The 17,778-nt window shown below is 35.0% G+C and overlaps 1 protein-coding gene across 1 annotated transcript in view; it reads left to right on the forward strand.

The window, feature by feature from the left end:
• CFAP54 (cilia and flagella associated protein 54) overlaps positions 1–17,778 on the forward strand; it is a 102,878-nt gene that overhangs the window by 49,212 nt on the left and 35,888 nt on the right. Inside the window, exons 31-46 of the mRNA XM_069003915.1 lie at positions 469–595; positions 1,437–1,530; positions 3,061–3,200; positions 4,792–5,010; positions 5,429–5,565; positions 7,264–7,439; positions 8,092–8,319; positions 8,529–8,752; positions 8,851–8,986; positions 10,575–10,689; positions 11,247–11,399; positions 11,908–12,105; positions 12,956–13,043; positions 13,479–13,685; positions 15,278–15,344; positions 17,036–17,218. Of these exons, the coding sequence (XP_068860016.1) occupies positions 469–595; positions 1,437–1,530; positions 3,061–3,200; positions 4,792–5,010; positions 5,429–5,565; positions 7,264–7,439; positions 8,092–8,319; positions 8,529–8,752; positions 8,851–8,986; positions 10,575–10,689; positions 11,247–11,399; positions 11,908–12,105; positions 12,956–13,043; positions 13,479–13,685; positions 15,278–15,344; positions 17,036–17,218 (2,492 nt within the window). The remainder of the gene's footprint in view (positions 1–468; positions 596–1,436; positions 1,531–3,060; positions 3,201–4,791; positions 5,011–5,428; positions 5,566–7,263; positions 7,440–8,091; positions 8,320–8,528; positions 8,753–8,850; positions 8,987–10,574; positions 10,690–11,246; positions 11,400–11,907; positions 12,106–12,955; positions 13,044–13,478; positions 13,686–15,277; positions 15,345–17,035; positions 17,219–17,778) is intronic.

Consider the following 17,778-nt stretch of genomic DNA (forward strand, 5'->3'; position numbering starts at 1 on the left):
GTTTAGAAATGAATGTAACCAATAGTTTGGGGTGTTGATGCTAAGTATATAAAATATTAATATTTTAAATTGAATAATGCTTATTTTCTAATAACCTTAGAAACAAGTAAATTTAAAAAAAAAATTGTGCCAAGTTTTCAAAGTTTCTGTTTGTATGGAATGTTCTCTTTAAATTGAGATACCCAATTTCCACATTAAATTATTTTACTGGAAGAGGAATTCACAGGAATCTCTGTCTCTAGAATGTTTGTAATTGTAGAATTGTATTAAATAGAGTGAAATTGTGATTCTGGATGCCCAATCACAAGAAGCATTGAGCAACTGCCATTGTGTATCCCTGGTTTTAATGTCTCTGTGACTATGCAGCATGACATGAATAAGTGCTTTGAGGCATACATAGCTGTAATTGTAGCTTAATTCAGAATCGTTACAGCATAAACACCTGTGTTATTTATTAATTTATTGCAGTGCTTAAATTCAGAGGGCAATCACGTTTCCTTGAGTTCTTTGTTCAACTTTTGCACAAAGTCCTGAATGAAGAGAAGTTTCAATGTGTTCTGGAGTGGGCAGACAGTGTGGAAGTTTACTTGAAAAGGTAGTGATATGAAACTATGATAGTGAAAAACTACTATTATAGTAGTGAAAAACTACTACATAGGCTCATGAGAGTCACAGTTACAAAAGAAACTGTAAGTTTTACCTGGTAAGACTTAAAAAGAAGCTGTGAGTTTCAGCCATCAGGAGTAATTTCCATGACCTTTAGTATGCAGAAGTTCCATGAACACAGAGGATTATATAGCTACAGTAAATACTGTATTGTGACCTGATTATACCTGGAGACATAATATTGTGGCAATGAGCCACATTATTATGTGGCGGTGGCATAGCTTAGGAAGGTATATTGGGTTAAATCAAAACCAAACTGATCAGGGCCTACTACAGTGTCAAAAAAATTCTGTGGGGAAAAGATAAATGGAGCCAAATTGTAGACACTTACCTAAAAGCATCCTATTTTGAAAAAAGCACACCAGTATTTCTAAAATGTGAAAGGAAAATGATCAGTGAAAATGAGATATATGTTTTAGGGAACAGGAATTGTGGTTACAAGAGACCAAAACAATAGGACATGAAGAAATTCTTTGCAGAATTCTGTAGTATAATTTGAGTAATGAAGCAAATTGTTTTTGTTGTACTTGGCATTAGGAAGTTGATATAGTTGTTACTTACAAATTCAGATCTCTGTAATAAACCTTGGAAGTTAGTGCTTCCTGTTTTCTAAAGAGGGGGAAGGAAAGAAAATCTTTTGAATTTAAAACTGGAAATGAAATAGGAATTGCATGCTGTGCTTTATATGTTCCCAGAGATAAGCTTTTACTATGAAAGGAGTTTAACATGATGATTATGATGATGATGATTATAATAGTATTTTTTATCAGGAGGAATGAAGACTTCCTTGGTACTGATGGAATTGCAACACAAGCAAGATCTTTCACTCAGCAAGAAGGCACACGTGCTGCAGGAGTTCAGACAGTGAGTTTTATTTTTAAGGAGTTGTGTGTTTTTACCGGGTAGCAATACCATAAGAACAAAAATAAATTTCTAAAAATTGTCTCATAAAAACCTCAGCTAGAGACATCCACAGTTGCTAAAATTTGGGATGCAAACTCTAGCCCTCAGCTGACCTCTGCACTCCTAAAACCAGGAAGAAAAGTTGGCATGGGATTCATCTGTAAGACCAATAATTGTGAGAATTTGAGATGAACCAGAATAAGGCATTCCAAAATCAGCAGAAACTTGCCTTTCCTCCCTCCCTTTAAAATAACATGGTGTACGATATGTATTACACTTTTTAATGAATAATTGTTCATGGTTAACTCCTTGTGCAGATACTCTAATTGCATAATAAAGGATTTCTGTTCAGGATTAATTTAAAATAAATTTTTACTTTTACTGGAAGATACAAATAATCTTAATGGATTTGTATTATTTTGGAGGAAGAGTTTTCTCCCTTATAATCCTCTAGTAATGTTGTGATACTGCTAGCATCTGAGATAGATTAGGAAAAGGGTTTTTCTCACTCAGTTTTTGCATTGCAAAGTTTTACTATTTATAGTAATAGGAAAAGGACTGTGTACCGGTTTGGCCAAATTTAGAAATATATCCTCTGAGAGAAGGCAGGTCACCATCCCTCCCCCACCAGGTTTGGGGAAAATAAATTTTCCTCAAAGGAAAGAGATAAAAACTATTTATTTAACAAACACACAGGGAAAAGGAAAATAATGCTAAATAATAAAATCTCTCGTTATGGAGAAAAAAACCTGGGAAAGTGTTAGAGTGCTCTCTTTGGTCTCCTTGGAGCTGGGGCTTGGCCCAGGGCCAGGCCCTCTGTGCCCGGTGGAAAGTCCTCCCCATATGTTCTGATATTGAAGCAGTCCAGTGGAAAAAGGAGAAAAATCCGGAATTCCAGGGAGGGGAAAAAAAAAATTCAACTCTCAGTCTCTCTCTGGAGAAAAAGAAACTGGACAACTGGCCAGAAACTGACCTGGGAGCAGCAAGCCAGGTGCCTCCTCCCTCCCCTGCCACAGCTGGAAAAAAAATGCTATCTCTGTGTGACCTTGAACAAGCTGCAAACTGCTTTGAAAAAGTTTTGCTCAGTTTTTCCTTCCTCCTCTCAGGCTCAGTTTAGAGGCACAGAAAGGCACAAAGTTAATTTCTGGGCATGGGGCAGCGATATGGGATACGCATCATAAAGTCACCCCAAGACAGACTGTCATTATTTCTGCAATGAAAGCAGTGGTATATGAAAGAAAATATTTAGGGACCTGGCTGGCTTCTTTGTGTCTGGCACTTGACATGTACTTTCCAGAAAAATGGGGAAGTTTTCTGGAATTCATATTTCTTTTGCAGTCTTATTTTGACAACCAGTTCCAGATTTTTTTTTTTTTTAATGTTCTGTTCCTACATAAGCCAAACTGCTCTATACCTCAAGTAATTGATAATGTAGGTATAAATAAGTATTTGAAGTATAGTTAAGATTTTGATGCAAGATTTTTTTTACAGGGAAAGGATACCTCACCTTCAAAGAAACCGAAGGCATCACCTTCCAAGAAACCAAAAAAAAAAGCCTTGCCTAAAAAAGGACCTCTTAGAGAGTATTTAATGAAAAATCCAGATATAATGAATTCTCCAGAAAAACAAGGGTAAATGAATACAGTTGTCAGGCTCATATACAGGAAAAAATATTTTGACTGAAATTTAGTTTACAATTAAGTGTGTATTTTAATTTTTGTTTTATATTAAAGAGATTAATTTCTTCACAGTCCTTTCATTTTTCTGATTTAGTTTAGTATAATATTGGTTTCCACTCCAGGAAACAAAAACTGTTGCATTTCTGTTTAAGAAAATAGCTGTTAAAGGTTTCAAGTCTTTGTGTTAATAATCAAAGATTGTGTTTCAGTTGTGTTAGGTTGAGCATGTTGATTGGTCAAGGTGGAAAAGCTCTGTTAATCTCTGTGTTAGAATTCTTTTCAAACTGCATTGGGGAGTTTACCTGTTACAAAGCTAATAAGAAATATTTATTATTTCCTGATGTTCAGGTAATTTCAGAATGGTTTTTGTGGTCCTTCTTCTAGTCTTTTTGGACTATCTGTTCTGTAGCTTCCAGAAAACTGTTTTTTGATTAAAAAACATTCAATATTCATTCACCTCTTCTTTTGGCAGATACTTGTTTATATTTGGTTCACTTGCTAATAACATTACCTTCTGACCGAAAAGAATTTGTAGTATTTGTAACTTGGTTCTTCGGTCACTTATGCTTCCAGCAATTAGCAAGTAGGGAATTATAAATATTTGCATGTAAGCAATTATGTAACTGATTCTGGAAATGTTTTAAATAACATACAAAAGTTTCCATATAATCTTCTAGATATTCACCTAAACCATCCAAAAATGTTATTATTCGTCCTTGACAGAAAAACCCCTACCTTAAAATGATTTTCATGGCTTTCAGCAGAAAAGGGGATGTTAAACCTATCTTGGGTTTTTTTCAGCTACTCTTTTGTATCTTACATAATAGTAATGCTATGTAATATAATCAAAATTGTATGTGGTATGCTATTCTGCCCACATTTTAAAGGCAGAAAACAGGCCGAAAAACTAATTTAGATTAATAAAAGGATCGGTTTACAGTTAATTTAAAAAAAAAAGAAAAAAGAGATTTGGTTTGAATATAGCGTTGTATATTTGTGAGGTAATACAGAATCTTTTCATCTGTCAGAGAAGCTTAAAAAAGCTTTGGCTGGAAATTAAAGGCAGGCATCCAGATTTACATCCAGAAATACTATGTTCTCTTCATATTGGAGATCATTAACGACCAAATCAAAGCAATAAAAAGAATTATCCAGATTTATAGTATACTAGTAGACCCTCCTGAACTGACTGTTTGAAGCACACTGTGTTTGCTGTAATAATCTGTTTGTATGGTTCAGGTACAAATAACTTCAAAGAGAGCTAAACTTTTTAAAGTACTAAGACAAATACCTTATGGAAGTTGGTAAGATATAAAATAGGATTTATTGTGTGTTAAGTGCACTTAAAGAGGGAAAGCACAATTGCTTTGCTTGCCTAAAGCAAAAGCCTTTTAGTTAGAACTATGTCATGTGCTTATCTGCTTACGCATGTAAACCTGTGGATATGCAACAGGATATCTGTGTATCTTTATCAGGACCTTCTTTTCTAGAGCTTCAAGAAAACAGAGTTTAATTTTTTGTTACTACTTATGTTTCGGTTTAGGAAAGGCAAGGATAAGTTGAAAAAATTAGCTCATCAAACCTTGGTGATGCTGCTGCGTAAATACGTAACCCGAAGTCAGTTTTGTCACATGTGTCTTGAAGAGATGCCCTGGAAGTCACAGATGAATATCTATCTGGCAATTGCACACTACCACTTATTTAAAAAGAACCTGGAAGAGCTATACAATATTGGAATTAGTGGTTCACAGCATTTGGACAGGTACATCTTACTGCACTATCAGTGATCGCTACTAACAGAGATTATTGTGTTATTGCTGTTAATGCAGACAGATCTGAATTGCCATATATTCATATGAACAGTTTGACATGTGAACAGTTCAGCTTTCGAATACAAATTACTTGTTACTTTGTAATAGGTTTTGCTTTCCATCCTGTGGGCATCAGGCACAGTTTTGGTTGCTCACTTGATTGGTGAGATGAAAGCTTTGAAATATACTATTCTGTGTTATTTTTTGGTTCCTTACAACCTTTGGCTATAATTAATTATTTCTGATTCCTAAAGCTGCTGAAAAGTACTCATGTCTGAGAAACTGAATTTTGTGTATGTATATCAAAATTCTTTTTGATATTATATGTGGGGTTTCTTTGTGTTTTCTTCTCTTTCTCCCATTCTGCAGTTACAATGTTTTGGATCCTGAGATATTCTCATTAAACAATTCTGGCACTGTACTGGCAAGAGAAGCTGTAGAGGATAACCTAAGAAAACCAACTCCTTCTCTCCTTGAAAAGTCAGAAACAACCAAAAACCAATCCTGTAAGAACTTTTATTGGTGCACAACTGAAATCAGTTTCAACTTAACTTTTTCTTTCTCTTGATTTCTGTCTGTCTTGACCTCCATCATTAGCTCTCCACATCACCTTTGGAAAAACCATCAGTCACGCCAAGTTAATAGAAGACATTTCTAGATTTCAATTGTCCTCTATATTTTTTTGGCACAGCTAGTATAACAGAAGTCATAGTAATTGATGGAGCATATCTAATAATTCTGAACATTGTTTAATCTATTAATAAATATGTTACATATTATCAATTAGTTATTCTTTTTCCTATACTTTAGTAACAAGTTTCTAAGTTTAGAGAAATTAATGACACTAGCTTTAGGTTTGCAGGTACACACTACCTAGATATATCAAATCGATAATATTCCAAATTATTCTGAATTCATTGATAATTTCTTTCAGTTTCTGAGGTTTGTAATTGGTTGGTAGTTTCCTTGATATTTCCTAGCAGGTAAAAATTTTCCTTGGTCATTCTGTAAGTAGTTTTTAAAGTTACAGACTGAAGTTTATTATTTTCTTTCAAATTTTAAGTAGAATTTCATTTTCCTTCTCTACTGCTTTCTCCCCAGTGTTTCCCTTTGTCAGAAGCTACCTCAGGACCAATTTATTTTCTACCACTTTTATTTAGTTTCTCTGTCTTTCACATTTGACTTTTATTATTCTATCTATTTTTAGTCCTAAGGGGTTTCAACAGGAGACAAAAAGCTCCTGTCTGTGGGTAATTGTGAAATGCAGGACTTTGATTTCCTCAGATGTTAGTGACAGCATACAAGTCAAAACAGAGTACTCTGCATAGGCACCAGAAGTTCGAGAAGTAATCACAGGCCTGGTCTTTTCAATAGCACTTCAGGGACACATTCTTGCCACAGCTGTAAAGATCAAAATTCTCCTGTCTTTCCATGTGGGACTTCCTTAGGTAAAATCAACTGTCCTCTTTGCCTTTTCCAAGGAGGTGTGACAAAAACTAGCACTTGAATTCACTGGTTCTCTTTGCAACAGCTTGCTTTTACATAAACACTTTTGTCTTGATGCTTACCAGTCCCTGAGAACCAAGTCACTGAAAGTGGCTGAAACCTGATAAAAGCCCTGTTTACTATCTCCTAGCCTTTGCAACAATTCTGATAAAAGAATTACATAAAATGTGTAGTTTGCTATAGAGTTCAAATACTGTATAGCTCGGAATTAGTTTCTGCCTGAAACCTATAGTTACCCTATCCCACTACCATGAACCTTTGCATTTCCCCTTGGGGGATATTTGTAGCAAAGAAAATAATGAAGCAATTCTACGCATACCACAGAATTTGTCAGAAATCCTCCTTTCTTCCTAACATCTCCTTTTAAGAGGCTTCTGTTTAAGAAAGATTCTTGTGAGCTTGCCAAGAGATTTCTTGCTAGAACTTAAGTGAGGATTGTGTTTTGGCTTTGAGGCTGAAAACTATCTGGTACCCATTACTATTTTGCTCAAATTTGTTTTCATCCCTGCTTCTCCCAATTCCTAAGTAAAAGCATCTTATATTTTAAATATCATAACCTTACAAACATGATAACCTTAACGCTGGCATTTCCTAACATTTAAGTATTTAGCTGCCAGAGGAAAATCCTGGCTGGCTGTTTTTTTTCTCTTTTTTGAGAACTTCAACTCAATTTTAATGAGCAAACTTTTTGTTTTCAGTCACAGATAAATCTCCTAAGAACAGAATTAAACAGAGTCGAACTCCTCGAAGTCCAACAACAAAGGATACAAAAGTATCCATCTCTCAAACCCCCGAAGAACAGGACCAGTTTCCATCAATTACCCTTTTACTGAAGCATTTTACAAGCATCTTCTTGCATTTGAAAAGAGCAGTGGTAAGATGTGGTTGGTTTCTTATTAAACTATTTATTACGAAGCATTGTGTTACAATACTTACTACTTTCTACATGAAAAGATCCTACACTTCAGAAACTTCAAAAACATTTCACTAGTTAAAAGCAATGTTTTCTTGTCTTCTGAAAAATGCCCAAATACAATGTATGAAATGTCAGACATAGCACCTCTCATAATGTGTATTTCTATCAAACATGCAATAATTCATGTAATTGTTCTATTTTTCATTTCATCTTTGTAACTTTCCTTCTCATGTTTCCTAAATTTTTCTGAAAATATTTGCAAACTTACCTTTCCCCTTAAAGGTCTTAGTGAATGTGATACTAGAAACAGGAGAACCAGTGATTGAAAGGAAATGTCGACTAAGTACTCTTCCCATAGATCCTTCTAAACCCAAGTAAAAACACACATACAGGCGGTGTGAATTAATTTTTATTTCTTATTCTCACACCAAAGCCAACAATTAAATTAAATGATAAACTAATGCTTCTATTGAAAGGTAAAAATTAAGGTTCTATAACACTCAGACTGTAATTCCAAAAAATTATGTATGTCTAAGTTTCGAAATAAAAGAACGAAGCTTTTAATTTCTGCATTTCCAAGGTATAATTATATTTTGAACGGTGTACACAGGTTCTTGCTCACCGTGGTAGCCACTGGACATTGCTTCAAAATGCTTGTCGAGAACTTTGGAATTATACTCAGGAATTTCAATGGATTGCTAACCAGTCGCATTGCCATAAGGATGAATTTCCCATCACCTGGGATTTTCTTAGGAACACCATCTGGTTGCCATTTTATTTTGCATCAGACATGATCATTGATATGATAATTGACCTACAAGCAAGCAGTTCTCTTAAGGTAAAAATTATTTTTATTAAGACAACTCTTTATTATCACATTTTCACTAGAGAGATAGTTTTCTCCTTCTTGCATTATATTCTGGTATCTCCAAGTTATTCTCTGTAACAAGTTCTTTAGATGATTACAGTACTTTCTAATCTTTGTAATTGAATTGTCCTAAAAACACATTTGAAAATAACAGCTATAATGATGTTTCTTCACTGTAGATTGTGGATCCCGAAGGAGACTTTTGCATTCCCAGTTGTTTAGGAGGTATTATGGATGAGAATGGTGGTTCTAATCTTCATCCCCAGCCTCCCCTGGATGATGTAAATATGGTTGACATGAGATGGATATGTAATCTGATTCTTAAAACAATAGAATTGTTATATCAAATGAAGAAGTGGGAAGCACTGGTACACATAGCTATACAATTTAACATATTTACACAGTAAGTTATACCAACTCTAATAAAAATTGTAAAACTAAGATGATGTAGTTTAATATACAATTATCTTGCTTAATTACTACACTTTGTTTTTTGTCCAGTGAGAGGTACACAGAACAAGTGAGTCCGCTGCTGGTGTACGCTCAGAGGCAGCTGCTGGAAAGGATGGAGCAATTCAGTGGCCCAGACAGCCGTGAATCTCATTTCACAAAACATCTGGCTGATGCTGTGCAGAAGGTGAAACACAGATTTCTTTTTGGGGCACTGACTCTTAATGTGAACTAAATATGGAGAAGCACTTTCACTGAATAGATTAATATGCTTTCTCATAGTGTTCCCAAATATTCAATTATAATAAATTAATGATCATAATTTATTGAAGTGCATGAAAAGGCTTGTATGACATGATTCCAAGAGCAGCAGGTGGCCCAGAGGACATTTCTTCCATGCACAACATACCCATTCCATATTACAAGCCTAAATCTAATTTCATGTTATTTCTTGATGCCACTCTTTTAACTTTAGAACATTTATTTGGGTGTTGCTTTGTTTCTGCATTGGAACACTACTCCTAAAGAACAAAGTTAATAGTGAATTAAACCAAACACTGACAATGCCAGTAAAAAACTTTAAAAAACTTGGTCACCAACAAAAAACCCCTAAGCAGCTCAGCAAGTTCCTTTCATTAAAAGCCATGGCTCTATGTATTTACTAACAGTTCCACTTGGAAATTTTTCATTGAATTAGCTATTAAAAACAAGGATTTTCCATTTTTTTAAATGTAACATTTATTTCTAAGAAGTTTTGCTGAAGTCAGTCTCACTGTGGGTATTTTTAGGATGTTTCTATTACTAATGTAATAAGGGGACTTGAAGGAGAGGAGGGGGAAGTAGGATTTGGAGTACCAAACAGGTTTGTTCTGAACATGAACATGAACATGGGGTTCAGGAGCCACTGCCTGGCCTAGAGACAGCACAGTGGTGCCCAGGGCTTGCAGGGACTCTGAAGGCACTCTTGGCTCAGAAGGGCAGCTGAGGTGCTCTGTCTTCTCTTTCCTGCTGACTCTCTCCAGCCCACCCATTCAGAACGCAGTCCTTTGTCTGTAAAAGGGCACCATGGCAAACCACCTCATAATGCTGGTAACTGAGCTGTGGAAAAGTAATCATAGCTTTGAAAGACAGCTTACAGATTGAAGACTAGTGTTAGTTGATAGTAATAAGGATTTCAGGTAAGAAATTAGGAGTTTATGGCCACGTTTCATCAATCAGTGCCATTCAGGGAGTGTAGAACTAGTTCTGTTGGTCCTTCTCCTTCTGAAGTGATGTAACTACATCAGCAAAATAAAAAGTCGGTTGTGGATTAGTCCTTCATAGAAGTCTGGAAGTTTTCCTCTCTGCCAGAGTTAGGCTGCTGTGGTTACTTGCTTAGAGCTATTTTGTATCCCCCTCTGCAGCATTCCATTGTGTTTCTCAGGCAACATGCCCTTTAGGCATAGTTATGGTGACAGGTTCTGTGCAAGCATGCGTTCGTCAGGGGAAAGAAGGCTGGAATATTTGCAGAACATCAAGGAATTGCTCATGATTATGGCAAATACCAAATCAGAGATAAGCTTAGTTCAGTAACTTCAAAACACTTATATCCAATATTTAGGTGTGAGTGTTTCACCTCTAACTGACAAGAGTGCTAGTTATGGGCCATTGGTGTCTTAATTAATCCTCTCTTTATTTTGTCATATGACTGAGTATATAGATATTTAAATGTAAGAACCAAACATTGATTTTTCTTAATATTATTCAGTTATCATGAAACAAACCCATCTTTTTAGATGAGCTGCAGAAACTACATAGGGTACAAGTTACAGCTGCCTGTTGCCCGTTCTGCCAGTGAAGACGTTTTTCCTGGATGCTTTTTCAGTCCTGAGATGAATAATGGTTCTACAGGTCAGAGCACAATTCACTATTGTGTGTTCTCTTTTCTCCCAGAGTCTTTCCTTTGTTTCATACTGGATTTTTAAAAAAAACCTGTTTCCCCTCCTTATCATAGTTCTTCCACTTCTCCTACAATGCTTCTTTTAATATAAACTGAGCTTTGTCTTCAAATTATTGTTCTTGATATTTTGGATGGATTGTAATGTTGTCAAGATCTTTCAAAATATACTCAGACTATGTCTGAAAGCAGAGAAAAGCAGGTACCAGATAATCTACAGCCTATGAGGAGGCTTGGTGGTCTTGGTCCAGTTTTCCATTGTTATTGTTGGATATCCAGCAATATACCCAGAAGTTAAGTATGAATCAGCACTGCTATTGATAGAATTAATGTTCCTCGTGGTTAATAATTTGATTAAATTCATAAAGTGACAGGAAATAAAGGGGAAAATTTTAATATACTTCAGTTTTGAAGTCGTGAAAATGTTCAAATATGTTTTAGAGGGTGATTTACTAAAAATATTTATTTCTATATTACAAAATTTTTCTCCATCATTATTAATTCCTTTTAGATGACAATCAAGCAAAAGCCCTAGTTTGTGTGCCTCTTGATGTGAATGATACACTGAGGTGTTTTAGAGAAACTCTAGAAAAATCTAAGTATCACAGCAGAGCACTGAGACACAGCAGAAAACTACTTTCATTATTTCTTGCACACACACAAGGTGAGTGATTCATTGAAGTGTTTCTCCCTTGTTAAGTGTATATGCAGTTAAAATAGTAAAGAGTTAAAGGAACAGGTTTTTCTAAATTCAAGTTTCAGTTATTGACAATTACAAAAATATAGAATATGAAGTTAAATTTGAAGTTATATAACCACAACCTCTAAGCTTTATCTCCTATGATTTGTCTAATAGTTGGATGATAAATTTTTTTCATGCTTCTGTGTCACCTGTCTGTCTACAGCCATACCTGTCAGAGGACTGACTGCCAGATCTTCCCAATTTTTTTTTCACTAACAGAGCACATATTATTTGGTTACACTGACCAATGAATTATGTCCAATGAATTTAATTAGGAGACACACAGAATTATAGCATGGGAAAACAAATGAAAATAGGGTACACAGGAATTGTATGTTTGTTTGACTAACGTGGTGTGAAAATATTTGTGATGTTAGAAATGGTACAATACTTTTCCAAACTGATCATATAAATCACTTTTCTGATCTAGAAAATGCTGGAAGAGCAATCAGCAGCCACAGCTCTTCAAGCAGAAAGCTGAAATTTAACGTGGGAGGTGAAGTGATATTTCTCCCAGCCCCATGTGACCTTTCTCAAGAAAAATACAATTTCTCCAGTACGGTTGAGAGTAGACCAATGCCAAAGTCACAGCTTTCAGTAATTATCTCTTCCTATGAACAAACAATAGGTAATTTTTTCATAAGTTTCTGCTTACAGCTAAGAAGTAATAGCATTCTGCCTATCTGTGTTTATGCATGTTTATTCCATTGTTATTTTTCCCTGTCAGACAGCTGTAACTGTCTGAAGGCTGGTTTCCAGGAATATCCAACCTTCTTCCTCTTGATTGAGGAAATCTGCATTGATCCTAACCAAGCCACTGCCTGGTTCATAATCTCTACAGCTATCTCATTTTATGAAAAAGCATTACTTCAGTGATGTTATGCTGATTAATCCCTAATTCAGAATTTGATATGATGTTTAGCGGATTCATTTTAATTCCATTACATTTTTTTTTCCTAGAAAACAGACTTTTCAGATTCTGTGTATTTGAATATGAGGCCTAGTTAATTGGCTTCCATCTTACATTCTGGTATGGCTTTACTCATACAGTTACAGCTCCTCACTGCTACCTGATTTGCTGTATGGCTAAACAGGCCAAATGTAGTAGGTCAACAGATGCTCTAAGTGGTTTTATTTGCAGCAAGGGTTCCAAAAATGAGCCTGTGAGAGTGCTACTGTGCTGTATGGAGGCAGAGTTGTTTAGCAGGGCCAATGACCTGCTTTCCAGTTTATCTTCTGAACAGGAAGAAATTTGAAAGAACAAAAATACAAAATATTAAGTATAATTTCAAGGTTAGTAGAAATAAGAAATGGTACATTTGAAGGTAAAATATAAAAGACCAGTAAATTTAAAAAAAATACCCATGCATTGAATTACATGTGAATTCATGTCTACTCATGCAAAATTTTTCCACAGCTCAGTAACTGGTTTAATGATATGACAATGTGTTTTTTAATTGATTAAAAATAAATAACAGGAATCCTTGAAATGAATAACCAGAGAGACCTCAAGGTACAGGCTCTACATGAACTTGGAAATCTTCACTTTTATGCTGGAAGCAAAAGGTACAAAGTTACTGAATTTAAAAAGATCACTGTTTCATTTTTTCTGATTGGCAGTCCTGTACCCCACAACTTGTAAGTTCTTGTGCTGTCCCCTAGTCCATATAACTTCTTTCATCTAACCCACTATTAGCTATATTTTGAAAAGGCTTTTTCCTAGACATTATTTTTCTTAGCTACCTAATTGCCATTAAGCAAATTAATTATGCATATCTGTGTTTTTAAGTATTGTCTATTGCTTGATGATTTTATTTGAGTCCCAGTAAATCTCTTGACCAGGAATGGTATCTTTTTTTTTTTTTGTGTTGTAGAAACTGTATTTCAGTTTTTGACCCAATCAGAATTAGTTATATCTCAGGCAATAAAGGAAAAATGAAGTGGGGCTTATCTTCCACTTTGGAAAATGTCAGCAATATGATGGTATTTTTTATGTTACAGAGATGCTTTTAAATATTGGTGTCAAGCCCTTGATGAAACACTCAACATTACTGATGCTCTTCACACCTGGCAAGAGTTAGGTTTTCCAAAAGATGCTACAGACTGCTTTGCAGTTGGAAGATCAACTGATATGAGTCAGAAACTTCTTTCTCAGGCTGGAGCTTGGGGATGTTTACATGCAGCAGTCTTAGTGGCTAAGATAGCTCAGTAAGTATCTTATCTATATGTGTATTTCTGCCATATTTTAAACAAATTGCTTATCCAAGACATGAGGCAACTTCAAATTAATTAAAAACCAATAATGAGTTGTTATAAAAAGGACTCATCAAAAGCAGAGGAATTTTTCTTTTCAGGGAGAAATTTGTTCCTTTGGAGAATATTGTTCTTTCCCCTTTTCTTGAGTGCTCATCTTTGATCATAAATGCAGCTGTACATTATATGGAGGGATCACTAAAAGATAACAAAATGATAAAAAGTCGTAAGAGCAAGGATTTTACAGTCATATTGATTATCAACCAAAATATCACATCTCCAAAGTCATTGCACATATTAAATATTAATGTATCTTGAGGTCAGATTTACTGCCTAAATAAATAACTAAAGTACTAGTTTTCTGGTGAATTAGAACTAAATAAAATTTGAATTACTGTACAAAAGTCTACCATCAATAAATATTTCCATCCAGTACTCCTTGACTGCTGGTTAAACACTATGAGTGTAATTCTGAGCTGTTCCTCAATGTATTGTACAAAATATAAATCCAGAAATATCCCAGACAGCATTAAATGACCTTAGAAACACTACAACCATGAAAAGGGCAGAGCTTCATCCAAGTAAATTGCCTTACCTGTGAAGCAGGTCATATTGATAGCACTGTAAAATATCTATAAGCCAAGGTAGCTTCGTTAGCAGCTGGTATTTCAGTGTTAGCATGGGTATTTCAGGATGAAGTGGCATTGCCACACTTAGAATTAGCACCCAAAAGGAAAAGGAGTGAGTTTAACTTGATTATAAATGACAGCTCTTCTAATTCTGACCTGTGGTTCAGTCTCTGGTCCAGTTAGATGAGACCAAATCCCTAGCTCCTTTTACAGGTGTTTGTGGCACCTATTTGCTGCATTGGATACTATCCCTTTGCTGTTGATATGTCCATTCCAAATCTTGTCAGGATTTGGAGGGAGCTGTCCTCCAGGCTTCTCCCTCAGGTGGTTGTTTTGTGTTTAGGCCTGACTCGGACTGTTAAGCATCTTTCTCTTGAGCTGCTCTTTCTACAGCAACTTGGTCACAGGCTATAAAATGCAGATGAAAGGATTCTAATATTGAATTAAAGATTTCTAGTATTGATCATAGGACTACCCTGCTACCAGGATGGTTTAAGGCTCTGAGGAGGTACTGCGTGGGAGTCATTAAATTTAGCTAGACACCTGCCATGTGAAAGTCCACATGCTAGTTTTCTTAGGCTTCCTTTATGGAGAGAAATGCACTTCAAGGTGTGAATTGCTTAATCTGCTTTATCTTTTTAGTTTTTTATGAGATGGATTTTGCACTTAGATTGCCTGTGTCTCTCCTTTAAGTTTGAGGATAACTGGACAACTCCCATTGTCTAGGAATGTCTTTGGTCAAATGCTTCTTTGCAGGGCATGGCTGAGCACCTATTTAAAGAACAGGCAGTTGTTTTCCAGCAGGGAAAACATCTCAATTGTGTTAGCATTATTATTACATTAGAGTAAAAGCCCAAGGATTTCAATAATTTATATTGATGGGTACATTAATATTTCTTATTATTTGTTGTGCTTTAGGTATATAACAACATCACAGATGAGATTAAGAACAAAGTACTGCTATTTTTCTGCTATACTTTTTAAGGTAAGAATGCAATTTCAGTTCAAATTCATGAAGTTAACAAACTTCTTCTAAAATGACCCTCTGTTAAAATAATTCTCTTTTCATTTTGGTTGTGAAAGAAAAATGGAGATCAGAGGTAGTTGACAATTTATGCATATTAGATACAATGTTTTTATTCTTTGTTTTTTAACATTATTGCTGTATTATAGCCTAAAAATTATCACTTCAATAGCAGGCTAGAGTGTCTCAGAGAAAAAATACTGAAAAGTGAAGACGACTAAAAAATTTGACAGTCAAATATATTTTTCTTCTCTTGAAGTATTCTGCTGAGGAAGAGCTGGATGGCATCAACAACAGCAGTGTGCTCTCTCTTAGATCTGTAGAGTCTTCATGGATTGTCTTAAATTTTCAACCAAGAGCACAGACTCTTTAGAAAAAAAAAAATTTGAATCTTTTTTAGCACTGAAAAATATTAGTTTGGAGTACTAAAATCTCAGCTCTATAAGAAGTTTGCTCTAAAAATAGAGGATATTAAAAATGATCCAGTTTCACATACAAAGAAAATAAGATCATTAAAATTAAGTTTGCAAACTTTCAGAAAAAAAGAGCTATAGAGAAAAAAAAAAATCAGTTTACTTTAAAATGGAAGTTAAGATGCCAGTAGCAAAAGTGATGCAGGAAAAAGAACTGCAAGTATTCAGCCAGTTATACTCTACTGGGATCAATGATTACTCATCCCAGTGCTGCTTCAGGAAGTTATCTGGCGTCTTCCAAAACAGAGCAATGACAATGTCTAATGTCTTGTGTTATGATTGTGACTGTGAGACCTGTCCTAGGCCACACTGAAAAACTTGCTAAGTTCACCAAAGGGAGAACAACTTGAAGAAACAAAGGTAAAGGAGAATTTTAACTTGCTTCTGGCACTGTAATTGCTGAACAATGACAAAGCTGAGCAGTGGTGATGCCACCTTTCGACAGATATGGTAGTAAGCATTTGTTCCAGTTATATAATGGTAGAAAAAATTGTGACTTGACTGAAGTGGGTCTGATATTAATTGGGATAGAAGTAGCTTGCAGGGTGATTGTCTTGAAAAATATAATCAATTACTGTCACTGTACTGGAAGAAGTTCAAGCCTGTAATTTGTTCAGTGAATTTGAAACCTTTTATAACCTTGTTTAAATTCCACCTCTGGTATAGGCTTTAGGCTTGTTAATATCTCAAATCTGAGTGTAAATGCAAATTTCTCTAGGATATCATTGCTAATTACAGCAAGATAAACACAATTGGGAAGGAATATCCAACATCAGATAAAATGTTAGCATTCTTCCCTTTTTAAGAGAGAACATTTAAATGATTTCCTTAAATTTCATATTAGTTTTTAGTTATATGATTTAAGCTGTGCTACCTGACCTAGTTAAAGGTGAAACTAGAGTGAAACCAACTTTTAACTGGCTTTAAAGTCAGCAAATCTCCCAGAAACGATCTGAGAGATACTGTCCTTAGACTATTTACAGCTTGTTTTTTTTCTCCATCAATTTCATGTTGTAAAACATTTTCTCTAAAAATGTTTTTCAATTTTTTGGCTGGAAACAGCTGAATATTTAAGACATTGATGGAGTTTCATTTATGACAATTTATGAGTTGGAGTTTATACTGTCTCACTAATACTTGAACATCTTTTCACAAATAATTCATTGTTATTACTTTCAGACCCTGTTTAGAGCTTCTCTTCCACATCCAACAACTGACTATGACTTTGTACAGTATGAAACAAATATTCTTATTCCTGGCATTGATTTGTTCTCTGATCGCTACAGAGCTGATATCTCTACTGTAGTTGCAAGTCTGAATTTCATTATGTTTGAACTACATTGTGCAAAACAAAATTTAATAGTAAGTATTATTTTTATGCTCTGGAAATGATTTTTAAGACACCTGGTCTTACTTTTCTGTGTGGGTGTACTTATGAGATACCTCAGAACCTCTAACAAAATACCCCTATGGCTAGGTTCTGTGGCACTGAAAACAAGCTATAGCTTGCTGTGTAAAAATTTTAGAAAATACAGGAAAATTTTTTGTTCTAGAAGATGACAACACATGGTTCATTTAGCTTAGGCATTTTAGAGGAAATTTTCTATTATATGCTATTTAAAGTACACTGTACTGAAAATTACTTTAAATGCAGTGGCCAGAATGCTTTCAACACTTACTTTCAGTAATTAAAAGTCCCTTCTGCCTTTCTCCTTCTCATGTTCTCTTATTCCTCTGTATGAAGTGTATTTACAACTTCCCTCTTATGTTGGTTATATTCCTATTTCCTCCATTTAATATCTGATCATTTCCACTTTAGTCCAGCTTCCTTCAAAGTTGCAGGGCTGTACATTAGAATGAGTAAATTGATTACTAGTACTGAAAAAGGTGCAATGCTCTATCTTTTCTAGTTTGGTCCTGTA

Source organism: Aphelocoma coerulescens, chromosome 1A (genome assembly GCF_041296385.1).
Source record: "Aphelocoma coerulescens isolate FSJ_1873_10779 chromosome 1A, UR_Acoe_1.0, whole genome shotgun sequence".
NCBI lineage: Eukaryota > Metazoa > Chordata > Aves > Passeriformes > Corvidae > Aphelocoma > Aphelocoma coerulescens.